This window comes from Phacochoerus africanus, unplaced genomic scaffold (genome assembly GCF_016906955.1).
Source record: "Phacochoerus africanus isolate WHEZ1 unplaced genomic scaffold, ROS_Pafr_v1 Scaffold_18, whole genome shotgun sequence".
NCBI classification, from domain to species: domain Eukaryota; kingdom Metazoa; phylum Chordata; class Mammalia; order Artiodactyla; family Suidae; genus Phacochoerus; species Phacochoerus africanus.
In genome coordinates, this window is record NW_025927375.1 from 119374 (window position 1) to 144846 (window position 25473).

The 25473-nt window shown below is 37.8% G+C and overlaps 2 protein-coding genes across 2 annotated transcripts; both read right to left on the bottom strand.

The window, feature by feature from the left end:
- Positions 1-4672: 4672 nt before the first annotated feature.
- On the bottom strand, positions 4673-16712 carry LOC125119213 (olfactory receptor 18-like). Its single transcript, XM_047766074.1, has 3 exons — positions 16595-16712; positions 14098-14192; positions 4673-5677 (listed from the first exon to the last, which is right to left on the bottom strand). Exons 1-3 carry the CDS (start codon positions 16710-16712, stop codon positions 4673-4675), a joined length of 1218 nt encoding a protein of 405 aa, XP_047622030.1.
- Positions 16713-24555: 7843 nt separating this feature from the next.
- Positions 24556-25473, bottom strand: LOC125119215 (olfactory receptor 18-like). Its single transcript, XM_047766075.1, has one exon. It carries the CDS (start codon positions 25384-25386, stop codon positions 24556-24558), a length of 831 nt encoding a protein of 276 aa, XP_047622031.1. The 5' UTR covers positions 25387-25473.

Here is a 25473-nt window from a genome sequence, read left to right on the forward strand (position 1 = left end):
GTAAGCATCATCTCAGGGCTTCTCTAAAAGGCAGCTAACAACATGGCAGCTGTCTTCTGTCAGAGTGAGCTAGTGAGATAGAAGAAGAGGGCTGACAAGGTGAAAGTCTGTGTCTCCTTACACATTAAAATATTGGGAGTTCTATCTCACTGTTTTGTTCATTGGATGTAAGACTCAAGGTCCAGCCCATTTAGAGATGGGTCTATACAGGGGTATGCATGTAGAAGACAAGGGAGGTTGGGAGCATCTTTGAAGTTGCCTACTAAAAAATAGTCACCCTCTATTGGGAATTTAGGCTCGAAACACAGTAAGACGCCAGAGATATCTCTCTGCTTTCCAACAGGGTCCTCAACTTTTCATATCACCCTCTTCTCAGAAAACCTTACTGGAGAAAAACTGGCATATGGAAGAACTTATCTGTTTAGAGTATTTCTGTTGATGCCACCATGCTTCTCCTGGTGATGCAGGCAGAAGAAGTTCCCTGGTTTTTCTTACATCAGCAGATGCCCTACATTGATGTCAAGGTGAGCCACAGGCATTCTGTACCCACGTCCAACAAATGTCCTTAGAAGTCCCTGGTCTCTGCTTATCTAGAAAGGGCTCATCTCTCTCCACATACATATTCTTTTAGCATATTTGCAATTGAGGTCTTAAATAAAATGTGCTTTTGGTTTATATAGTGGAATAAAGTAGAGGTATGGAAAGGATGATCTGTTCCAACTTTCTAAATCTTATCTTTGTAGTCGTCCTGGATCAGAGCTCTTGGTATGAAGAATTCAGAGACTGATTTCTTATTAGTTGATAATGAAGAAAATTTGAATATATATTACTGGAGTTCCTGTCATGGTTCATCGGGAACAAATATGACTAGCATCCATGAGGATGCAGGTTTGATCCCTGGCCTCACTCAGTGGGTTAAGGATCTGGTGTTTCTGAGAGCTGTGGTGTAGGTTGCAGATGAGGCTAGGATCTGACATTGCTGTGGCTGTAGTGTAGGCCAGGAGCTACAGCTCTGATTTGACCCTTAGCCTAGGAACTTCCATATGCCACGGGTGTGGCCCTAATAAGCAAAAAAAAAAAAAAAAAAAAGAATGTATTTCCCATTAATTTGGGTATCCCAGAAAATAATGCTAATTATGTGTATGTTTAAATGGCAGAGGGAAATTTAGGGGAGACAAAAATGACAGGAATGTAGAGAAAGGGGCCTGAATGTTGAGAAATTTTAGAATGCTTGGGCAGTAGGGAAAATCTAATACTCAACTGAAATCATTTATGGGTGGAATGAGAGGATCTGATATGAGAGTCACTTCCAAAGCTGAATTTAGAAAACATGGTATAAAAAAACCAAAGACATTTACATTTGTGCAGAAAATGAGTATTTACTTTGTGCTTTTTTTATTAATTTCCTCCCATGAGGAGTGTCCTTGAAGGATACAGAAAACCACCTTCTCCCATTACCTTTTTAGATGTCCAATTGAGAAATTTCTCTCCTCACCATTTTTTCTTTGTATTTGTAGAACTTATAATACTCACCTTTATTCAATGACACTTAAAATCTTAGACCTGTTATTACATGGGGAAAATGGATCCCACTGAAATTCATAATAATAAACACAAACTATATATTTTATTTCTGAAGCATTTGTACAGTATTCTATTCCAAGTCTAGTGGTCCAGGTTAGAAAGGAAATACTGAATGTATTGATATAGAAATGTCTTCACTTTTCCAAAGGGAGGGGGGAGGAGAGAGATGGACTGGGAGTCTGAGGTCAGTAGATGCAAACCATTATATTTAAAATGGATAAACAACAAGGTTCTGGAATTCCCATTGTGGGCTCAGTGGCTAACAGATCTAACTAGTATCCATGAGGATGCGGGTTTGATCCCTGGCCTTGCTCAGTGAGTTCAGAATCTGGCATTGCAGTGAGCTGTGGTGTATGTCGCAGGCACAGCTCAGATCTGGCATTGCTGTGTCTGTGGCATAGGCTGGTAGCTACAGCTTCAATTCGACCCTTACCCTGGGAACCTTCATATGCCTTGAGTGTGGCCCTTAAAAAAAAAGGTCCTACTGTACAGCACAGAGCTAAGGGAACTATATCCAATCTAGGATAGACATGATAGAAAAGAATATTAAAAGAATGTGTATATATGCACATATAACTGAGTCACTTTGCTGTACAGCAGAAATTGACATGATATTGTAAACTATAACTCAATATTATCAAGTCTACCTCAATTAATTTTTAAAAATGTCTTTACTTTTCCTTACAAAATAAGAATAATGTATCCAAAACTGTACAATGTAAAGTCTTGCTTATTTTCTGATCTCATTGTGCTATTTTTGAATACATAGGCAAAAGATTAAGTCTCAGCTCTCAAATTGTTCAAAAATAAAGTGGTAAGATATTCCATCATAGTCCAATTTAAAGTCAGTGAAGTTGGTAGGTGATTTAGCTTAGTGGTAAAAGGCAGGGTAAATTAAATCAGTTATTCGATAGCTTTTCAGAAACACAGAATTCTACCTCAGAAACGATATGTAAAATCTCTATGGAAAGATTGATATATACTCAGATACCTGGTATGTACCAGAAAGGAGCCCAAAGAACATTGATCATGACAGAATACTACTCAGCCATAAAAAAGAACACAGTAATGTCATTGCAGCAACATCAATACAACTAGAGATGATCATGCCAAATGAAGTAATTCAGAAAGAGAAGGACAAATACCATGTGATATCACTTATATGTAGAATCTAAAATATGGCATAAATGAACCTATCTACAAAACAGAAACAGACTCACAGACATAGAGAAAAGACTTGTGGTTGCAAAGGTAGGGGGTAGGGAGTGGGATGGACTGGGAGTTTGGACTTAGTAGATGCAAACTATTACATTTAGAATGGATAAACAATGAGGTCCTACTTTATAACACAGGGAACTATATCCAGTCTCTTGGAAGATGGAAGAGACCACGATGGAAGATAATATGAGAAAAGGAATATATATATATATGTATGTATATATGTATATATAATATATGTATGAATAGATTACTATGGAAGATAATATGAGAAAAGGAATATATATATATGTATGTATATATAATATATGTATGAATAGATTACTATGCTGTACAGAAGAAATTAACACAACACTGTAAATCAACTGCACTGTAATAAAAATGAAATGAAATAAAATAAAATAAAATTAAATTAAATTAAAAAGAGTGAAGCATGGATACAAATTGAGATCCTAAAGAGGTTCTTTCCAAATTGTTGAGACCATGATTTTTTGTTATCCTTGAATAACAAAAATTAAGATAAAGCTAAGCTTATTAATAATGACTTGGGTGACTTAACAATCCACAGGCACCTTTAGAGCCACACAGTAACTGGAAATATGAAAGTATCACATTAAACTTAACTATACACTCTAGGTCAAGACATATTATCACAATCCCCTTTTTTTCCTGAGCACAACTTGCAATCTTCTGAATTCAGAATCTCACAACATACCTTTATCCCCCAGGCTATGATTTATCATTCAGAGTTAAATAAAATAGAAACCATTATTGTCATTTTAATGAAGATAATATAATGAAAGAAATTGATTGAGTATTTATTGAAAGGTTAAAGGCAAAAAAGAAAAATGTGGTAACATAAAGACATAGTTTTACATATCACAAGAGAAAAAAATTGCAGCTATGTGTGGGGATGGATGTTAACTAGATTTAATATGGTGTTGATTCACAACATATAGAAATATTGAATCTTTATATTGTATACGTGCAACTAGTATAATGTTATATGTTAATCATATCCCAATGTTATTAAATTGTTCAGCTTTTTAGTTATTGTGATAATGAGTGGCCACTTCCAAGCTTCTTACACTCTAGACTCAAACGTCTACTAAAATTTTAAACTATTCTTATACAGCAATAAAATATCCATGTACATAGCTGAATATCATCTTCTTCAGGATTTAAAAAATTTTTATTGGTGTATAGTTGATGATAATGTATGAAATTTAGTTACCTGTAATTGAAGAAACTTTAAATGGAATAGAAAGGATTTTTATCAGAAAAATTGGAAAAACCTCTTTGCTCTGATAGATCCTCTCACATCTACTCCCTGGGCATCATGCATCTGAAATTTACATAGGAAGGTCACAATTGATAACTGATTATCCAAACTAAATATTAATAGTGCTTCCAAAGGTTTAGACAAGGTATTAGATATCCACTCTACCTGCTCAAGAATCTTCTCATGTTTATTAAGGGGTAAATATTCATAGAAGTCTTTGTTCTAAATGTAGGGTTTAGATTCTCTGAACAAATAGGAAAAAGTAATAGGAAAGTATAGAAGATACACATAACAAAAAAGAGAGCACTATGATTATTTTGCAATGAGATAAATGAGAGACCTCATGACCAAGAGTTCTGGGTAATGGACAAGGAAAGTGGGAAAGTGCACTGATGTACTGTTCATAGCCCTGGAGTGACTATGACTTAAGTGGTAAATCCAAAGTAATCTCCCAATTTATTAGAGTTATACTAAGAGGAACAGTTGAGTAAACAAATGACAAGGAGACAAATGAGTCCCCATACACCATGCGACTTCAGACTCAGAATTTCTTGTTGTGAATATTGGATTTTGCTACATTTTCCTGTCCTATGAACCAAAAGGATAAGACAGATCTTGAGGTGAGGCTATTCTGTTGATAATCCTCCACAAGGCATTCTTGATGTCTTTGTTCCTCAGGCTGTAGATGAAGGGATTCAACATGGGGATGACCACAGAGTACATCACTGAGGCCACCGCTTCCTTCCTGGGGGAAGATGAAACAGCTGAACTGAGGTACACCCCAAGACCTGTTCCATAAAATAAGCAAACAACTGACAGGTGAGAGCCACAGGTGGAGAAGGCTTTATACCTCTCACCTGATGATGGGACTCTCAGAATGGAGGAAACAATTTGAATATAAGAATAAAGGATCCCTAAGACAGGAATACCACCAAAAATGGCACCAGTAAAATAGATTAATATATTATCAGTGGAAGTGTCAGAACAGGCAAGATGGAGAAGTTGAGGGGCGTCACAAAAGAAATGAGGGATTTCCACGTTTGTGCAGAAGGTAAGTTGTGACACCATCAAGCAGTGGATCTGGGAGTCCAAAAAGCTGCTGAAAAATGACACTAGGACCAACAAGCCACAGAGGCGGGGCTTCATGATGACTAGGTAGTGCAGTGGGTGACAGATGGCCACCAACCGGTCATAGGCCATCACAGCCAGAAGTAGATTATCTGAACACCCAAAAAGGAAAAAAAAGGACAACTGAGTTAGGCAGCCTGTATAGGTGATGGATTTGCTGTGTGTCTGGATGTTCACCAGCATTTTTGGGACTGTGGTGGTGATGAAACCAAGGTCAACCAAAGACAGGCTAGAAAGGAAGAAGTACATGGGGGTGTGGAGGTGGGAGTCAGAGATAACTGCCAGGATGATAAGCAAGTTCCCAAGCAAAGCCACCAGGTATATGGACAGGAAGAGCCCAAAGAGAAGGGCCTGAAGTTCTGGATCATCTGAGAGTCCCATGAGGAGGAATTCTGAGACATGTGTAAGATTCTGTGGTTCAAAGATGGGACACCTGTTGAAAAAGAAGAGATAGTTGAGAGTTGTCTTGTGGTACAGCAGGTTAAGGTTCCAGCATTGTCACTGTAGTGACTTGGGCCACTGCTGTGATGTGGGTTCAGTCCCTGGCCCAGGAATTTCCACATGCTGTGGGTACAGCCGAGAGGGAGAGAAAGAGAGAGAGAGAGGTAGTTGGAATAAAACAAAACAAGACACACAGATAAGTGTGTGTATGTATGTATGTATGTATGTATGTATACACACACACACACACATATAATTTTTTAAGGCTACACCCACAGCATATGGAGGTTCCCAGGCTAGGGGTGGAATTGGACCTATAGCTGCCGGCCTACACCACAGCCATAGCAACGTAGGATCCAAGCTGCTTCTGTGACCTACACCACAGCTCATGGCAACACCGGATCCTTAACACACTGAGCAGAGGCCAGGGATTGAACCTGCAACCTCATGGTTCCTAGTTGAATTCCTTTCCACTGAGAAACAATGGGAACTCTGTATATATTTTTGATTCAAGCAATTCACAAGTAAAATATTCACACTGGAGGAACACTACCTTCAGCAATATTTCTATTTGAGCTCTTAAAACTGTTTCCTTATTTATGTCTGGGTTATTCACCTGTTTCTATACACACTCACTTTAGAGCTATTAGGCTGAAAAATGTTATAAAAGCAAGGAATTTTTTATATAACCATCCATGTACACAGTACAGTATCAGCCCCCAATTTAAAATAAATTAAATAATAAATATTCTCTTTGAGAAAAAATTATCCTAATTAAATGACACTATGAAGCTCTCAAAAGTATTTAAAATGGATAAGCAATGAGGTCCTACTGCCCAGGGAACTATATCCAGTCTCTGGGATAGACGATAATGGAAGATAATATGATAATTTTCTTTTTTTCCTTTGCAGGTATATATATATGACTGGATAACTATGCTGTACAACAGAAATTGACTAAACACTGTGAGTCAATCTATATCCTAAAAAAAAATGTAATTAGAGTTTTGTCCAGATATATGCCCAAGAGTGGGATTGTGGGGTCATATGGAAGTTCTATGTATAAAATATACTTAAAAGAGACACAAGCACCTGCATATTCATTGCAGCACTATTCACAATAGCCAGGACATGGAAATAACTCAAATGTCCATCAACAGAGGATTGGATTTGGAAGATGTGGTATATATACACAATGGAATACTACTCAGCCATAAAAAAACAATGACATAATGCCATTTGCAGCAACATGGATGGAACTAGAGAATCTCATCCTGAGTGAAATGAGCCAGAAAGACAAAGACAAATACCATATGATATCACTTATAACTGGAATCTAATATCCAGCACAGATGAACATCTCCTCAGAAAAGAAAATCATGGACTTGGAGAAGAGACTTGTGGCTGCCTGATGGGAGGGGGAGGGAGTGGGAGGGATCGGGAGCTTGGGCTTATCAGACACAACTTAGAATAGATGTACAAGGAGATCCTGCTGAGTAGCATTGAGAACTTTGTCTAGATACTCATGTTGCAACAGAAGAAAGGGTGGGGAAAAAAATGTAATGTATACATGTAAGGATAACTTGATCCCCTTGGTGTACAGTGGGAAAATAAAATAAAATATAAAAAATAAATGTAATTAAAAATAAAAATAAATAAATAAATATATAAGAAAATCCCCAAAGCCCTTAATCTTATACAAATTCTCTTGATTTGGAATACAACCTTTGGAGAGCTAAAACTACGTTAAGGATTCTAAATTAGAAGCAAATGGTTAAACTGATATTATTTTTATATGGCAGTTATTTCATTTTTTTCCATAATTTGGTTATGACACCTATGTTTTACAGAGATCAGTACTCACTTAAATGTATAGTTGTGTGGTCAAACTGTTCAAATATAACTCAAATATATAATTTTTTTTTTCTGAACATCATAATTTGATAAATATGCTTTTGTTATATGCACAGCAATGATTTAAAATGGTATTAGGAGTTCCCATCATGGCACAGTGGTTAGCGAATCTGACTAGGAACCATGAGGTTGCGGGTTCGGTCCCTGCCCTTGCTCGGTGGGTTAACGATCTGGCATTGCCGTGAGCTTTGGTGTAGGTTGCAGATGCGGCTCAGATCCTGCGTTGCTGTGGCTCTGGCGTAGGCCGGGGGCTACAGCGCCGATTCGACCCCTAGCCTGGAAACCTCCATATGCCTCGGGAGCGGCCCAAAGAAATAGCCAAAAAGACAAAAATAAAATAAAATAAAATGGTATTAATTTACAGGAGTTCCCATAGTGGTGCAGCAGAAACGAATCTGACTAGGAACCAGGAGGTTATGGGTTCGATCCCTGGCCTCGCTCAGTAGGTTAGGTATCTGGCGGGGCAGTGAGCTGTGCTATAGGTCACAGACATGGGTAGATCTAGTGTTGCTGTGGCTCTGGCGTAGGCCGGTGGCAACAGCTCCAATTAGACCCCTAACCTGGCAATTTCCATATGCCTCAGGTGTGGCCTTAAAAAGACAAAAAAAAAATAGTATTAATTTACAATGCACCAGTGATTAGCAATAATTAACTTTTAATAAATATGCTGTGCCTATTTTTCATTTTTTCCTTCTTTTTTTAAGGGCCATCGGTGTGGCATATGGAACTTCCCAGTCTAGGGGTCTAATTGGAGCTATAGCTGCTAGCCTACACCACCGCCACAGCAACATGGGACCGAGCCAAGTCTGTGATCTACACCGCAGCTCCCAGCAGTGCCAGATCCTTAACCCAATGAGCGAGGCCAGGTATTGAATCCTCATCCTCATCGATACTAATTGGGTTCAGTTCCATTGAGCCACGATAGGAACTTCTGTTTTTCATTCTTTTGCAGGTTTTTTCCCCCTATCAATACTGTATTATCTCAGGGAAATGTCTGAGGTTGAGTTTGTATTTTTGCTTTAGATGGTAGAGACTTGATAAAACTTCTTAAATGTATCTATAATTGAAAGAATTTGTGAACGGTTGATTTCTCATCAAATCCAACCTTATTATATACCATTAAGAAATTTACAACCAAATCCAAACCTGAAATCTGAAATTAAAAATTTGATACCAGTTTAAATGCTTTTCAATTCAATCTTTCTTTATTGGATTCCTCCTAAATTCAGCTCCCTAAAGTCAATCGAGTCTTCATTTCTCCTTGCAGGTCAAAATGTGATTTAATTTGGAAAATGTGCAAATGGGGAAAGAACAGAAATACTATGATAAACATGTGGTTATATAATTGCATCAGCCTTATAGGGTTGCTGTCAGAAGTTAAAAAATAAAAATGAGGTGCTTAGACAGTGGTTCACAATGCTAGTTGACCAGGATCATTACATATGGATCTTTTAGAAGTTCTGTTGTAGTGATTACAGCTAGAATCAATAAAATCAGAAACTTTGTACAAACATCTTTTGAGTATACTAAAATATAGCCAGGATAAAGAACCACTGCCAGACACTTAGCAAATGATCCATTAATATTACCTATTATTATTATTACCATTATTAACCTCTACCAATATCAAACTGTAAATATTTAATAATACATTGTGCGGAATTCATTTTCCAGCTTTATTTATGTATAATAATAAGTAAAAATTATACCTATTTAAGGTATACAATGTGATTATTTTGGTATATATACATAGTAAAATGATTACCACAATCAAGCTAATTAATAGATCCATTATCTCACATAGTTACAATTTTTGCGTGTGTGTGGTGAGAAACCTACAATCAACTAACTCTCTTGTCAAATTTCAAGCATACAATACAGTATTACTAACTACAGTCACCAAACTGTAAATTACACCTCCAGAATTTACTCATCCTATGTTTGTAACTAAAACATTATATTCTTTGACCAATAGCTCCCCATTTCCCCCACACCTAAACTCCTGGCAACCATCATTCCACATGAGTTGGATTTGTTTAGATTCTACACATAAGCTAGGCCATGCAATATTTGTCTTTTGGTGCCTGGCTAACTTCACTAAGCATAATGTTCTCAGAGTTCATTGATGTATCACAAGTGGCAGGATTTATTCATTTTAAAGGCTGTATAATATTCCATGCCTTATATAACACATTCTTTATCCATTCATGCATTGATAGATACTTAGGTTGTTTCCACATCTTGGCTGTTGTGAGTAATGCAGTCATAAATGGGAGAGTACAAACAGCTTCTTGACGTATTGATTTCATTTCCTTTGGATATTAACTGATAAATTGATTTATACCCATATAGGATTGGAACTCATATTCATTATCATTTATCATTCATACTAATAAAACTGGGTTGTTGGGGTGTTTTTGTTTTGTTTTGGGGTTCTCTCTACCCATATGACCCACATTTCCCAGTATTTCAGTTGCCCAAGGACAAACACTGTCATGACTTTGGAGGATCTATTTTCCTTCCAATGTCTCCATAGTATTTATTTATGTATCTATATGCAGCTTTCTTGAAATTTACCTAAAAACTATCATACCACATATATTATTTCTGTAGAATTTCTGATTAAATCAGAATATTTCATTTTGACGTTTTCTGTGAAATACATATATTTATTCCAAATACTTTAAATGATGCATAGCATTATGTGAAGATAAATTTCATTTTATTTTTAATTTCATATTATGAGACTTCTAAGAAAAATCTTGTTTCTAATGAATTACTTGCACAATGTGGATGAAGCTAGAGAGTATTATGCTTAGTGAAGTAAGACAGATAAAAACAACTACTCTGTGTTATCACATATGTGGAATCTAAAAAATAAAACAAATGAATGTATATAACAAAACAGAAATAGACTCATAGATATAGAGAACAACCTAGCAGTTACCAAACTGGAGAGAGATGAGGAAGGGGTGAGAAAGGGATATGGAATTAAGAGACACATACTACTATATATAAAATAAATAATAAATAAATGTACATTGTATAGCATAGGGAAATATAGCCATTATTTTGTAATAACTTTAAATGGCATATAATCTATAAAAATGTTGAATTGCTATGTTGTAACCTGAAACTAATATAATATTGTAAATAAACTACATAGAAGGAAAGAAGGAAAGAAAAAAGAAAGAGTAAGGAAAGGAAGAAGGAAAGAAAGGTTGAGGCTTTCCAGCCTCTATCATCTCTGTCAGAAAAAAAGAATATACTTGTGCTTTTCTCCATATCACACAAGTGAGAATTTCTATAAAATATGTGCATTAAAAGTCATTGATTTTTTAAAAATTCATTGCATTTGTTTTCCCAATAGAAAAATCAGGTGAAATAAACTATATTCTACTATTGTCCAAGTACAGACTTAGAAAGATCTCCTGAGAGTTCCCATTGTGGCTCAGTGGTTAACATACCTGACTGGTATCCATGAGGACGTGGTTTGGATCCCTGGCCTTGCTCAGTGGGTTAAGGATCTGGGGTTGCTGTGAGCTCTGGTGTAGGTCTCAGACATGGCTTGGATCCTGTGTTACTGTGGCTGTGGCATAGGCTGGCAGCTACAGCTCCGATTCATCTCCTAGCCTGGGAACTTCCACATGCCTCAGGTGAGGCCCTAAGAAGACAAAAAAAAAAAGATCCCCTGAAATCTGCTGAACAATTGTCTTTCCATTATAGATCAATATGAAAATTTGCATCTTGTATGGGGAATAATATTTCCATATCTGAGATATCCAAGATGGGGTACAAATCCATGACTATTCATAAAACACTAAGAACAATACTCGTACAATGAAGTTCCCTGTAAACCACTTGACCCATATCTCTATTTCACAGATAAGCTAACCAAATACTGAGAAAAGGAAACCATAGTTCTTCCTCCATTTTTTCATCTAGGACTAAGGCATGTTTGAAAAGAACACAATTATTCCGCTTTAATGGTGGAGAAAGATCCCTGGGATGGAAGTCAGGAGACCTTTGCCTGAATCTCATGTCTTTCAAGTACTGAACATGGAGTCTGTGTAAATCTCTCCACTTCTCTGTGCTGATATCCCTTATCTAGAAATGGGAAGAATAACACCCATCTCTAGAACCTGTGTGGAACCTAACAAAGGTTTGTACTTAATAAATATTTAGCCATAATCTTTAAATCAGAGTTTGAATCATTGCAAATGATGCAACTGACAAGTGCTTTATCTACAAAATATACAAACAACTCAATGGCAACAAAACAAAACAAAACAAAAATAAAACAATCAAAAAATGGGCAAAAGACATAAACAGAGATTTTTCCAAAGAAGACATAAGGATGACCAGTAGGCACATGAAAAAATGTGCAACATCTCTAATTATTAGAGAAATGCAAATCAAAACTACCATGACATACCACCTCACTCTGGTCAGAATGGCCATCATCAAAAGTCACCAAATTAGAAATGCTGGAGAGAGAGTGGAGAAAATGGAACCCTCCTAGACTGTCGGTGGGAATGGAAATTGGTACAACCACTATGTAAAATGGTATGGAGTTTCCTCAGAGAACTAAGTCTAGAACCACCATATGATCTAGCAATCAAGCCCCTGGGATTATATGTGGACAGAACTTTCACTGAAAGACATACATGCACCCCTATGTTCATTGTAGCACTATTCACCATGGCTAAGACATGGAAACGACTTAAATGTCCATTGACAGATAAATGGATTAAGAAGATGTGGTACATATATACAATGAAGACTACTCAGACAAAAAAAAAAGAGTAAAATGAAGCCATTTTAAACAACATGGATGCAACTAGAAAGAGAAAGACAAATACCATGTGATATCACTTATATGTGGAATGTAAAATATAAAACATAAAAATATAAAATGTGGCAAAATGAGCCTCTCCACAAAACAGAAGCAGAGGAATTACTGCTGTGTCACAATGGGATCAGCAGCATCTGGGGAGTACTAGGACCAAAGTTTGATTCCTGGCCCAGCACAGTGGGTTAAGAATCTGGACGCTTGAGTTGCAGCTATGGCTTGGATCTGATCCCTGGCCCAGGAACGCCATATGCCATGGGGTGGCAAAACAACAACAACAACAACAACAACAAAGAAACACAAACGGACTCACAGACATAGAGAAAAGACTTGTGGTTACCAAGGGGGAGGACGGATAAAGTGGGATGGTTAGGGAGTTTGGGGATGGTAGATGCAAACAATTACATTTAGAATGGATAAGCAATGAAGGTCTACTGTACAGCACAGGGGATTATATCCAATTTCTAGGGATAGAACATGATGGAAGACAGTATGAGAAAAAGAATTATATATCTCTCTATATAATTGTATATATATATTATTGTATATATGTGTCCATATATTGTGTATATGTGTAATATATATATTGTGTAAATATATACACATATATACAATAAAAATATATACTATACATATACACATATATATATGTATATACATATACATAAGGGTTTTTTTTAAGGTTATACTACAGTATAATTGATTTACAGTGTTCTGTCAATTTTTGCTGTACTGCATAGTGACCCAGTCATACATATGTGTGTATATATACATTACATTATATATACACTTATGTGTGTGTGTGTGTATGTATGTGTGTGTATATATATATATATTTATGATACAACACTGTAAATCAAGTATACTCTAGTAAAACATAAGAAAACCCCTTAGTATACATGTATGTGTAACTGGGTCACCATGCTGTACACTAGAAAAAAAATTGCATTGGGGAAATAACAATGAAAAAAATTTTTTTAAATAAATAAATAAGGAGTTCCCATCATGGTTCAGTGGTTAACGAATCCTACTAGGAATCATGAGGTTGCGGGTTTGATCCCTGGCCTTGCTCAGTGGGTTAAGCATCGGGCATTGCCATGAGCAGTGGTGTAGGTCGCAGACGCGGCTTGGATCCCGCGTTGCAGTGGCTCTGGTGTAGGCTGGTGGCTACAGCTCTGATTCGACCCCTAGCCTGGGAACCTCCACATGCCGTGGGAGCAGCCCTAGAAAAGGCAAAAAGACTATAAATAAATAAATAAATAAATAAATAAATTTTAAAAACCCCTTAAATCAGAGTTTGAATCATAGTTGGAATAGTGGGTTTATTGATGAAATACAATTCCCAAGATAGATATAAGGACCTTTATTCTATTGTACTACAGAGAGAGAGAAGCCCATTATGTCCCAGGGAATTCACTTATAGAATAAATAGGATCTTTTTTTTTAATTACTCAATGAATTTTATTACATTTATAGGTGTACAACAATCATCACAAACAAATAGAAATAGAAATCTTAACGTGTGTTCACAGAATAATACCTCTCTCTATCTTTAAAGATAATTCACAGAATAATACCTCTATCTTTAAAGATAATTTCGACATTAATAATTGAATATGCTAGATTCTATTAAGTAGAAAATGATAGGCCTTTTAAAAAATGTATGACACAGACGTACCAAACACTGTTTTATTATTTGTCCAGTGTTATGGGGCATCTCTAGGAGGAAGAACCCACCCCCCGTGCGTAAGTCATATTGCCTAAGCTCTGTTTCTGAGAACAAAAGGAGGATGTGTTCAATATTTAATAAAAATTGTTGTTTTGATTGCAGCTTATTGTGTGCCAAGAAAGGTATAAGCTCTGGGGAATCAAAAATGAATGTGATTTTTATTAAACTTTGACCCTGTATAAATTTATGAATTATATTTTTCAGTTGTAATACCTGTTAAACCAACTGAAATAAACTGATCTTAGATTTAGATTTTGAGTTATGTATCCCAAAGCATTAAAATAAGATGATAAATAATAACCATTAATTCAAAATGATGCTCTAAAATGTATTAAAATAGTAGTAAGTAATTATAAACTATAAATTTTTAAGATGTTTTATTTTTAAGTTAATTTTTTGGAGTATAGTTGATTTAAAAAATGAACCAAGTTCATAATCTTTTGAGGCAGAGTTTTTCATGATTATAATGCCTTCGAGCTCCATCAGTGTTTTCAATTGTATTAATAGTATGTTCCTTTATGTTACTGTTGTCAAATTTTGTCTATCTATTTTCACAGAGAGACATTTGGATAGTTCCTTATTTGGGTCATTATGAATGAAGATGCTATAAATAAAAAGAAGAAATTAATGTGATTTGGTTGTTTCCCTCCAGGCACTCGGAAACCACTTGTCTGAGGACAAAAACAAAATGTTTTCTCAGGGCTCTGAGGAAAACAAAACTTTAATATTACTTGAATATATGGTAGTTAATGATAAGGCCAAAATATACTTACTGCAGGCATCTATCTCATAGTTATTCACATATTTGGTACTTATTATGTTTAATGCTTAGTAATTGTCATTGTATCAACTGGAGATCAATTCAGATGATAATGTTGAGGCCCAGAAATCCTAAGAACTTGCCTTGGGTCACACAGATAATAAGTAGAACAGATGGATTTAAAAGTAAATGGAGGGTCTCTGAAGCCCATGCACTGACCATGTCCACTGTTTCCTTCCACTTGAGAGTCTAAGCTGAGGTTCAGAAATATGTTTCCCAAGGTATATCTGTTAACTGTTTTCTGTTTCCTGACTAAGAATGTAAGCAAGAACTCTGAATTTATGTCTCTCAGAGACTGAAAGGAAATAAAATTTTTTAAGCATGAAGGTGGAAGTAGATATTAAAGCAAAGTCAAGCAGCAGGTCAAAGAAAGAGAGAGTGAGCTGCCCTGAATTACTGTGTCAATATGTTCTGTGACCTTCACCTATGATCTCAGCTAATTTCCTAATCCTATCATTTTTTTTTTTGCTTTTTAGTGCATGGGGAAGTTCCCAGGCTAGGGGTTGAACTGGAGCTGCAGCTGCTGGCCTATACCACAGCCATAGCAACTCCAAATCTGAGCCACGTCTGCCACCTACACCATAGCTCACAGCAACGCCGGATCCTTAATCCACTGAGCAAGGCCAGGGACTGAACCTGAGTCCTCATGGATACCATTCATGTTCATTATCACTGAGCCACAATGGGAAATCCACTTCCTGTAACTTATACAACAGGTGCCACCTGCTCCTCTCCACTGTGGTCTCATAGAAACCCCAAAATGAAGAGCATAGTGAACAGTGGGTCTCTGCCTGTAGTGACAGAAAAGAGAAGTTATCAGGTTGGACTGACAGATGAAAATATTGTCCAGATGCCCCAGGAATGTAGTCTGACTGCTGGGTTCAAATCTGACTTCACTCCTTTCTATCCAAGACTATAGTTACATACAATTACATACAAATGTTATCCTGTCCTCAATTGTAAAATAATGATAATACATATCACTCTTTTTCAGAGATTCATATAGATAAAAGGTAACAAGCTACATTAAAAATGCTTATCTCAGAGTTTCCATCATGGATCAGCTGGCTGAGAACACAGCATAGTGTCTGTGAGGATGCTGGTTTGATCCCTGGCCTTGCTCAGTGGGTTAAGGATCTGGCAGGTCACAGATGTGGCTCCAGCTGGGTGTTGGCTGTGGCTGTGGTGTAGGCCTGCAGCCACACCTCTGCTTCGACCCCTAGCCATGGAACTTTTATATGATGCAGGTTCAGCAATAAAATTAAAAAAAAAACTTACAGCACTTGGAAACCATATGTAAAAATGTTCATGATGTTGTGATCAACGTCATCATTTCCATCATTGTCTAATTACTTTCATGATCATTTTAGTGATTAGCAGATAGTATAGAAGGACGTATTTCCTGCTGTGGTCTATAGGAGCTAGAATCAGTGTGGGATCAAAATAAAATTGTATATGAGAGTTCCTGTACCCTCATCAGAACCAGGATTTAAACCTCATAAACCTCTAGCTGAAACATTGGATACTGATTCCCTCCCCTATGGCTGCCCTGCTTGGCTTGATGATAAAGGGAAAAAAAATTCTCCTCCAGCCTTTCCTGCATCCACATCCTCCCTGAGAACTCACCCAGCTGCTCTGCATCTCTGCTGGAGCATGACCAAAGAATGACAATAACCAAACCCCTGGTAAGTGATGAAAACTCAGGCTCTGTTCTTAGGGCTGGCAGGAAGATAGACTCAGGCATGGGTCCTCTGATACAGGCAATGAATGACTCTGGGAGGAGAAGATATAGGAATGAAGCCCACAGGACTGGAACCAGAAATTGAAGAGCTGGAAGGCAAAAGTGATTATTTACCATTGTGGGACCTTGGGGGCTCAGTGCACAGAGCTCATAATTAGCCAAATGGGTCCACGTTCTCCCAGCCTCTGAGTTCTTGATGATATTAGTGAAAGAGGAAAAGGAGAAAAGTGAATATCCTTGGAAGAGTTTGTTGGACCCATCCTCGTCTCAAGAGAAAGCTCAACTCTATGACTCACTTCTGACTCCCAAGTTATAGGGCTCTTATAAAAATCACAATATTTTATCAATTAAAAATAAATAATGTATGCCTTAAATCTGCAAATCCATTAACTAAGAATAAAATTTGGAGAGAATTGGGTCTTTTATATCTAGAACCATACATATTTCCATTTTTAAGTTAAAATTTACATCTCCAAGGAGAACTTCCTATTTTTCTTTTAATTGTCCTGGTTGACAATGTGAATTTGAGCGTAGGAAATGGATTTTGGCATTGGAGGCAGATAGTTCTTGCTACTTTGAATGACAACACATGTTCTTATTTTTCTGCTGTATTGATATATATTGGTACAGTAGATAGTAGACAACTATCTATTTTGATACATGTATCAGGAGGTTGACCATCTGCTTAAATACTTCAGGGGGCCTCACAGAAGTATACATTCAAAACGTAGGCTAGTATTATGGAGAACAGTATGGAGATACCTCAAAAAACTAAAAATAGGAGTTCCTGTCATGGCTCAGTGTTTAACAAACCCGACTAGTATCCACAAGGATGGTGGGTTCGATTCCTGGCCTTGCTCAGTGGGTTAAGGATCTGGCATTGCCATGAGCTGTGGTGCAGACACAGCTTGGATCCCATGTTGCCATGGCTATGGTGTAAACTGGCAGCTCTAGGTCTGATTCAACCCCTAGCCTGGGAACCTCCATTTGCCATGGGTGAGGCCCTAAGAAGACAAAAATACAAAAAAAACCCACTAAAAATAGAGTTAGCATATGATCCTGCAGCCCCTTTTCTGGGCATTTATCCAGAGAAAACCATAATTTGAAAAGATACATGCACCTTTATGTTCATAGCAACACTATTTACAATAGCCAATACATGAAAGCAACCTAAGTGACCACCAATAAATGGACCTCCCCATACACACACACACATGCACACATGCAATGGAATATTACTCAGCCTTAAAAAGAATGAAATAATTCTATTGTTATACTATTATTATCCTAAGTGAAGTGAGCCAAAGACAAATATCATATGATGTCACTTATATGTGGAATCTAAAAAAAATACAAATGACCTTATTTATAAAAAAGAAATAGATTCACAGACATAGAAAACAAACTTATGGTTACCAAAGGGGAAAGCAAAGGGGAAAGGGGGGATAAATTAGGACTCTGTTAACATACACATATGTATAAAATAGATAACCTACAGGACCTACCATATAGCATGGGGAAGTATATTCAATATTTTGCAATAACCTATAAGAGGAAAGAATCTGAAAAATAATGGATATATGTATATGTATAACTGAATCACTTTGCTGTACACTTGAAACTAACACAACACTGTAAATTAACTAAACATCCATAAAATAAATAATAAATAAATAAAATGCAAGCTGATACTACAGTCATATAGATGCTGGACTAGAAGAGTATTTGATTCCCAGCTTACTCATATGGCAATGGCAGGATCCAGTTCCTCTTGTGCAGTTGGCCATAGGCATCCCTCAGTTTCTTGCCACATGGACTTCTCTACTGGACCTCTGACATTGTGAAAGCTGAAGGCAGAAGAGGATTAGCAGGTTGAAAGTTTGAGTATTTACTCATTAATGTTGGAATGACACACCAATATTTTTCCAAATATGTTTCATTGGATATAAGTCACTAGCTCTAGTTACATGTGTCTATGAAAGGTCGTTAATACATGTGAGAGAGTTCCTGTTGTGGCTAAGTGGGTTTCAAACCCAACTAGTATCCACAAGGATGCAGGTTCCATCCCTGGCCTTGCTCATTGAGTAGATGTATCTGGCATTGCCATGAGCTGTGGCATAGGTGGCAGATGCAGCTCAGATCTGCCATTGCCATGGCTGTGGCCGTGGCTGGCAACTGCACCTCTGATTCCACTCTTGGCCTGGGAACTTCCATATGCTGCACATATAGCCCTAAAAAGCAAAAAGAAAAAAAGAAAAACAGGTGAAAGTGTTAATTGGGAACCTCTTGGAAGCTGCGCATCACAAAGACTTTATCCTCTACCTTGGGAACCTCTTGGAAGCTGCGCATCACAAAGACTTTATCCTCTACCAGGAATCTGGCCTCTAAGCACAACAATCTAGAGATGTCTCTCTGCTTTTCAACATGGTCCCTGATTCTTTGGAGTTCCCTAGTGGCTCAGCAGGTTAAAGATCCAGCATTGTCACTGTGTGGCACAAGTTTGATCCTTGGTCTGAGAACTTTTGCATGACATGGGTGCAGCCAAAAAAGAAAAAAAAAAGGCAGATACAACATAGTCCCCAACTCTTCACATCACCAACTTCTCCAAAACAACAACAACAACAACAACAACAACAACAACAACAGACCTTTACTGGAGAACTGCTACATGAAAGATGTTGCTCTGTTTCAGATATTTCTGCAGACCCCACCATGCTGCTCCTGGCCATGTCATAAGAAGTCTCCCTGGTTTCTGTTAAATAGAGAGGTCTCCCAAAACTTTCCACATTGGTAATAAGTCTTACATATTTATTGTTGGAAAGACTTCTTGCTTATCTCAAGATAAACTGCCTAGGAATAACATAGAGATGCTGAGATGCTCGTTGCTGACTCAGTAAGACAGAACAGCAGTGGTTCTGCTGTGCAAGTTGATTTGCATGGGGCCATCCTCATGTCCTGAAGTTCAAACTGTTTATACTACTTGGACTCACTTAGAATTTAAATTTTGCATGCTGTCATAATTCAGGTAACTCTTAATTTTGAAATTACCTAATCTTTTTTTTTTGTTTTTTAATACCTTTTTTGGGTGTGGGGTGTAGAGGGGTAGAGAGTTAGTTCTTAGTGTGCTTGTTTATATGTTTTGTGTGTGTGTGTGTTAGAGCCATATGTTGAAAGAGACATTTAAATTTTTTAAAGGAAAAAACAATAGAGTTCTTTTATTTTTGCCAAAAGAAGCTACAGCCATTTTAGGAACAATTCAACAAGGATCTCTAGAAGTTTCTGATTTCTGCTCAACTGGAAAGGGCTCATGTCTCTCCAAACATATTATTCATAGAATCTTTGTATTTGAACTCCTGAAGTCTTTTTTTTTCTTTTATGGCCTCACCTGTGGCATATGGAAGTTCCTGGGCCAGGAGATGAATCAGAGCTGAGGCTGCTGGCCTACACCACAGCTATAGCAATGCCAGATCCAAGCCGCATCTGTGAACTATGCTGCATGTGGATCCTTAATCCACTGAACGAGGTCAGGGATTGAACCTGCATCCTCATGGAGACAACAGGTCCTTAACACACTGAGCCACAACAGGAACTCCTTGAAGTCTTTTTTAAAATGCGCTTTTTGGGAGTTCCTGTCGTGGCACAGTGGTTAATGAATCCGACTAGGAACCATGAGGTTACAGGTTCGATTCCTGGCCTTGCTCAGTGAGTCGAGGATCCGGCGTTGCCGTGACCTGTGGTGTAGGTTGCAGATGTGGCTCGAATCCCGTGTTGCTATGGCTCTGGCGTAGGCCGGTGGCTACGGCTCTGATTAGACACCTAGGCTAGGAACCTCCATATGGCGTGGGAGCAGCCCTAGAAAAGGCAAAAAGACAAAAAAATTTTTAAAATAAATAAATAAAATGTGCTTTCTGGCTTATATAGTGAGATAAAGTGAAGTGTATGAAAATCATGGTTTGTGGTAACCTCTATATCTTCTCTTTTCATCCCATCTGGCTCAGATTTCTCTATATGAGGAACTCAGAGTTTGGTTTCTAGCTAACTGATATAAAGAAACCTTGAATATTTACCCAGTATAACTGGATGTGAGAGAAAGCATGCTAATTATGTGTGTGTGCATAAGAGGAAGAAGAATATTTTAGGAGCCCAAATGACCAAATAACAGGAGTAATGAGAAATATTGGAGAAGAAATATGAGGGCTGAAGCGTTTAAAATGCTTGGGGAGGTAGAAAAGTCTAATATTAAACAGAAGTAATTTCTTAGTGGGAGGAGTCAATCAGATACTAGTTCATTGTTAGTGAAGTTTGTGGTAATTTAAGTCCTTGGTAAAAGCAGGGTTAATTACTGTAGTGATCTACATGGGAAAAGAATCTGAAAAGGAATGCATATATCTCTATATCTATAGATAGATATAAATATATGGATATGTATGTATCTGATTCATTTTGCTATACACCTGAAACTAACACAACATTTAAGTCAACTGTATGCCAGTAAAATATTTTAAAGCTAAGTAAATTAAACCTGTTACTGGATAGCTCTTCAAAAATCACAGATTGTTATCTCAGAAATAATATGTAGCTTCTCTAAAGGGAAGATTGATATGACTAGGGGTACATAAGTATGTAGCAGAAAACAGAATGATCCCCAAAACAGATTAATCATGATGGAAAAGAAGGATGAATTGTTATAAAGTGAATCCTAATAAGGTGGCTACTAGTGAAAGGAAAGATTTCCCATTTGCTGAGGATGTGATCATTTGCTATCCTTGAGTAATAAAAATAAGATAAGACTATACGTGACCATGATCTACAGGTACAATTAGAATCTCACAGTAACTGGGAATACTATACCAGTACTTTAAACCTCGACTGTATATCCAAAACTAAACCATATCATTACGATCACCTTTTTTTATGCTAAGTTCACTTTGAAAATTTCCAGTTGCCTCTCACAATGTAGCTTTATCCCCCATATTGTGATTTACTAGTCAGGGTTCAATCAAGAGAAGGAAATCACATTAGTTACTTTAATAGAGATAATTTAATATAGGTAATTGGTTAAATAATTATTGAGAGATGAAAGGCACACAAGAAAAGTTTGTAACACAGCGTGGTCACTGAAAGAAGTGGTGACGATGCCAGGTTAAGGGGTATTGGGGAAATGCCGGGTGTTAGGGCATGGCGACTTTTACTGACCATGAATTAGAAGGACCTAAGAGAAACCAGATAGAAATTCAGAACAGTGGTTTACAGATGCCCATCTCCCATCACAACACCACAACTTAAGTATAAAAGGGTGAGTTTGGAGCAGAAACTCCAAACTGATTAACCAGCACATATGACCAGCTGTAGAGCATGGAAAGAGAATATAGTGAAAAAATAATACCAGGAATATTGAGAAAAATCATATTGACATTGCTAAGGTAAATACTCTACCTTATTCTTTATGAACTCTGATTATTTAAAGATCTTCAGGATCTAACTATGAACAGTAAAGGACCCAAGACATACAAGTTATCTTTGTATGAAAAGTCTGGCAGAATTCAATAGTCCTCTACATTGGCTGCATATGAGACCCACCTGGGGTGCTGTTAAAACTGGTCATGCTCTGGACTTCCCTTGTGGTTCAGTGGGTTAAAGATCCAGCATTGTCACTGCAGTAGCCCAGGTCTCTGCTGTGGTACAGGTTCAGACCCTGGTCTAGGAATTACTACTTGCCATAGGCACAGCAACCCCCCCCCCCAAAAAAAAATTGGTCATTCTTTTTCATTCTCCAATCCAAAAGAAAAAAAATTTTCTTCTTTCTTTGTTATTTATTTTTAATTGAAGTATAGTTGATTTACAACATCGTATCTGTTTCAGGTGTACAAACCAGTGATACAGTTATACATAAATATATATATGTTGTTTTTCATATTCTTTTCCATATGGTCATCATAAGAGATTGAGTAGAGTTCCCTGTGCCAGACAATAGGTTCTTGTTTTTCATCTGCTTTATATATAGTAGCATATATCTGTCAATCCTAAACTCCTAAATTATCCCTCCCCTACTTTCCCCTTTGGTAACTAAGTTTGTTTTGTATGTCTGAAATCATGTTTAGTTTATATGCTTGGCAGAAGAAGGAGAAGAAGAAAAAAGAAGGAGGAGGAGGAGAGGAAGAGGAAGAAGAAGAAAAGGAGGAGGATGAGGGGGAGGAAAAAGAAGGGGAAAGTGAAAGGGAAGGGGAGGGGGAGGGAGAGGGAGAAGAAGAAGGAAGCAGAAACTAAATAGCATCTACAATCCTGCCCAAATTACAGTCAATAAATATAAGGACCAAAGAGCATCTGAGCTGTAGAGTGAATTGGCTGCTCCCTCCACTACCCCGTTTTCATGTACCTTGCAGATCATAAGTGCCATGGCTCACCACACTGAATATAGTTCCACTGTTTTAGATGTGTTTTCTCTGCACAATGGCCTGTGGATGAGAGCCAATTTCATTAAGAGTTTAACTAAAGGAAGAGCATCCCCTCCAATCTTGGGTGAAAAACTAGTGATGTGACACTGTACCTCTTATGCTGCACTTTAGGATGAAAAAGTTTTTTAAAATACAGTCCAATTAAATTTTAATCCAAGAGTTCCCACCATGGCTGAGTGGAAACGAGTCTGACTAGCATCCATGAGGACGCAGGTTTGATCACTGGCCTCACTCAGTGGGTTAAGGATCCGGCATTGCCGTGAGTGGTGGTATAGCTCACATCCATGGCTTGGATCTGGCGTGGCTGTGGCTGTGGTGTAGGCCAGCAGCTACAGCTCTGATTTGACCCCTAGCCTGGGGGCCTCCATATGCGACAGGTGAGGCCCTACACACACACACACACACACACACACACACACACACACACACAATCTTAATTCATAATGTTGGTACTCAGGCAGGAGGGTTTTTAAAGCTCATCAGATGTTTCCAATATGATGCCAAAACTGAGGACAAGTGATATCTATTCTCCCATATACCTGCATCAGTATATTTGATCAAAGCTAAAGTTTTATAGAAAATAGACATGGACATGAAAATGATTGAAAATTATATATACAGGGGTTCCCATTGTGGCCCAACAGGTTAAGAACCTGCAATGATATTTCAGTGAAGATATAGGGTCAATCCTTGGACTCACTCAGTGGCTTAGGATCCAACATTGCTGCGGCTGTGGTGTAGGCTGCAGCCACAGTTCTGATTCAACCCCTGGCCCAGGAGAGCCTATGCTGCAGGTGTTGTCATAAAAAAGAACAAAAAGAAAGTTCTATATACATTAAAAAAGAGTTGTGAATTTCTACAAGATGCCTGGTTATTAGGTGACAAATACAGAAGATTCCATGGGTGTAATGACATTCAATCATGCAGTGATTTTAACATATACAAGATCCAGAATATGTAAATATAGCCATTCATTTTTCTGATACAGGTTATTACAAACCATTGAGTAGATTTTCCTGTGCTATTCAGTAGGTTCTTGTTAATCATCTATTTTTGTACAGTAGTGTGTATATGTTATTCCCACCCTCCTGTAACAAATACAACATTGTTACTCAACTATATTCCAGTAAAATTAAATTTAAGAAAATCCAGATGACATTAGGTATGTGGTATGACCATAGAATATTGCAAATAAATTATAATACAAAATTTAAAAATCCAGGATACTCTTAATCCCATCAAAAATATGCCAAAATAAGTCATGTATAGATAAATAAAGCCATGAGCCACAAAACATATGTGACTAAACAGGCATGTCTGCCAATTTAGAAGTTTGGTGTTCAATTATTTCTAATTCACAGATGAAAAAAAAAATGGCCTGAGCATTGAAATTAGCCTGTACTTTTGAGGAGCCTCTGCAAGGCCCTCTTGATGTCTCTGTTCCTGAGGCTATAGATGAAGGGGTTCAGCATGGGGGAGACCACAGTGTATAACACGGAGGCCACTACAGCCTTCCTGGGGGAATATGAGACAACTGAGCTGAGGTACACCCCAATACCTGTTCCATAAAATAAACAAACAACTGCCAGGTGAGAGCCACAGGTGAAGAAGACTTTGTACCTCCCACTTGATGAGGGGACTCTCAGAATGGAAGAAAGAATTTGAGTATAAGAGAAAAGGATCCCTGAGACGGGAATACCAGCAAAAATGGCGCCAATGAAATACATTATTATTTTATGGGTGGATGTATCATCACAGGCAAGCTTGAGGAGTTGAGGAGGGTCACAGAAGAAATGAGGAATCTCCACTTTGGTACAAAAGGTAAGATGTGACATCATCACACAGTGCAGCTGGGAGTCCAAAAGGCTGAACAGAAAAGACCCCAGGACCAGCAGGCTACAGAGGCAGGGGTTCATGATGACCTGGTAGTGCAGGGGATAACAGATAGCTACAAAGCGATCGTAGGCCATGACACTCAGAAGTGCACTGTCCAAACACCTGAAAAGATTAAAAAAAGACAACTGAATCAGGCAGCCCACATAGGAGATTACTCTGCTGTGAGTCTGAATGTCCAAAACCATCTTTGGGACCGTGGTAGAGGTAAAGCCAAGGTCAGCCATGGACAGAATGGAGAGGAAGAAGTACATGGGGGTGTGGAGGTGGGAGTCGGAGCTGATGGTCAGGATGATCAGTAGATTCCCCAGCACGGTGACCAGGTACATGGACAGGAACAGGAGGAAAGTTAGAGGCTGCAGTTCTGGATCCTCTGAGAGCCCCAGGAGGAGGAATTCCAAGACACCTGTGAAATT

What these genes read in the sequence shown, in the direction of transcription:
- LOC125119213 (XM_047766074.1), bottom strand. Translation starts at nt 16,712, where the DNA reads ATGCCTGAGTCTATCTTCCTGCCAGCCCTAAGAACAGAGCCTGAGTTT. An exon ending in CAGAGATGCAGAGCAGCTGG is followed by an intron (nt 14,193 to 16,594) that starts GTGAGTTCTCAG and finishes TTTTGTTCTCAG; the next exon opens with AAACAGAGCTTAGGCAATAT. An exon ending in AAATAATAAAACAGTGTTTG is followed by an intron (nt 5,678 to 14,097) that starts GTACGTCTGTGT and finishes CTGTACCACAAG; the next exon opens with ACAACTCTCAACTATCTCTT.
- LOC125119215 (XM_047766075.1), bottom strand. Translation starts at nt 25,386, where the DNA reads ATGTACCTGGTCACCGTGCTGGGGAATCTACTGATCATCCTGACCATC.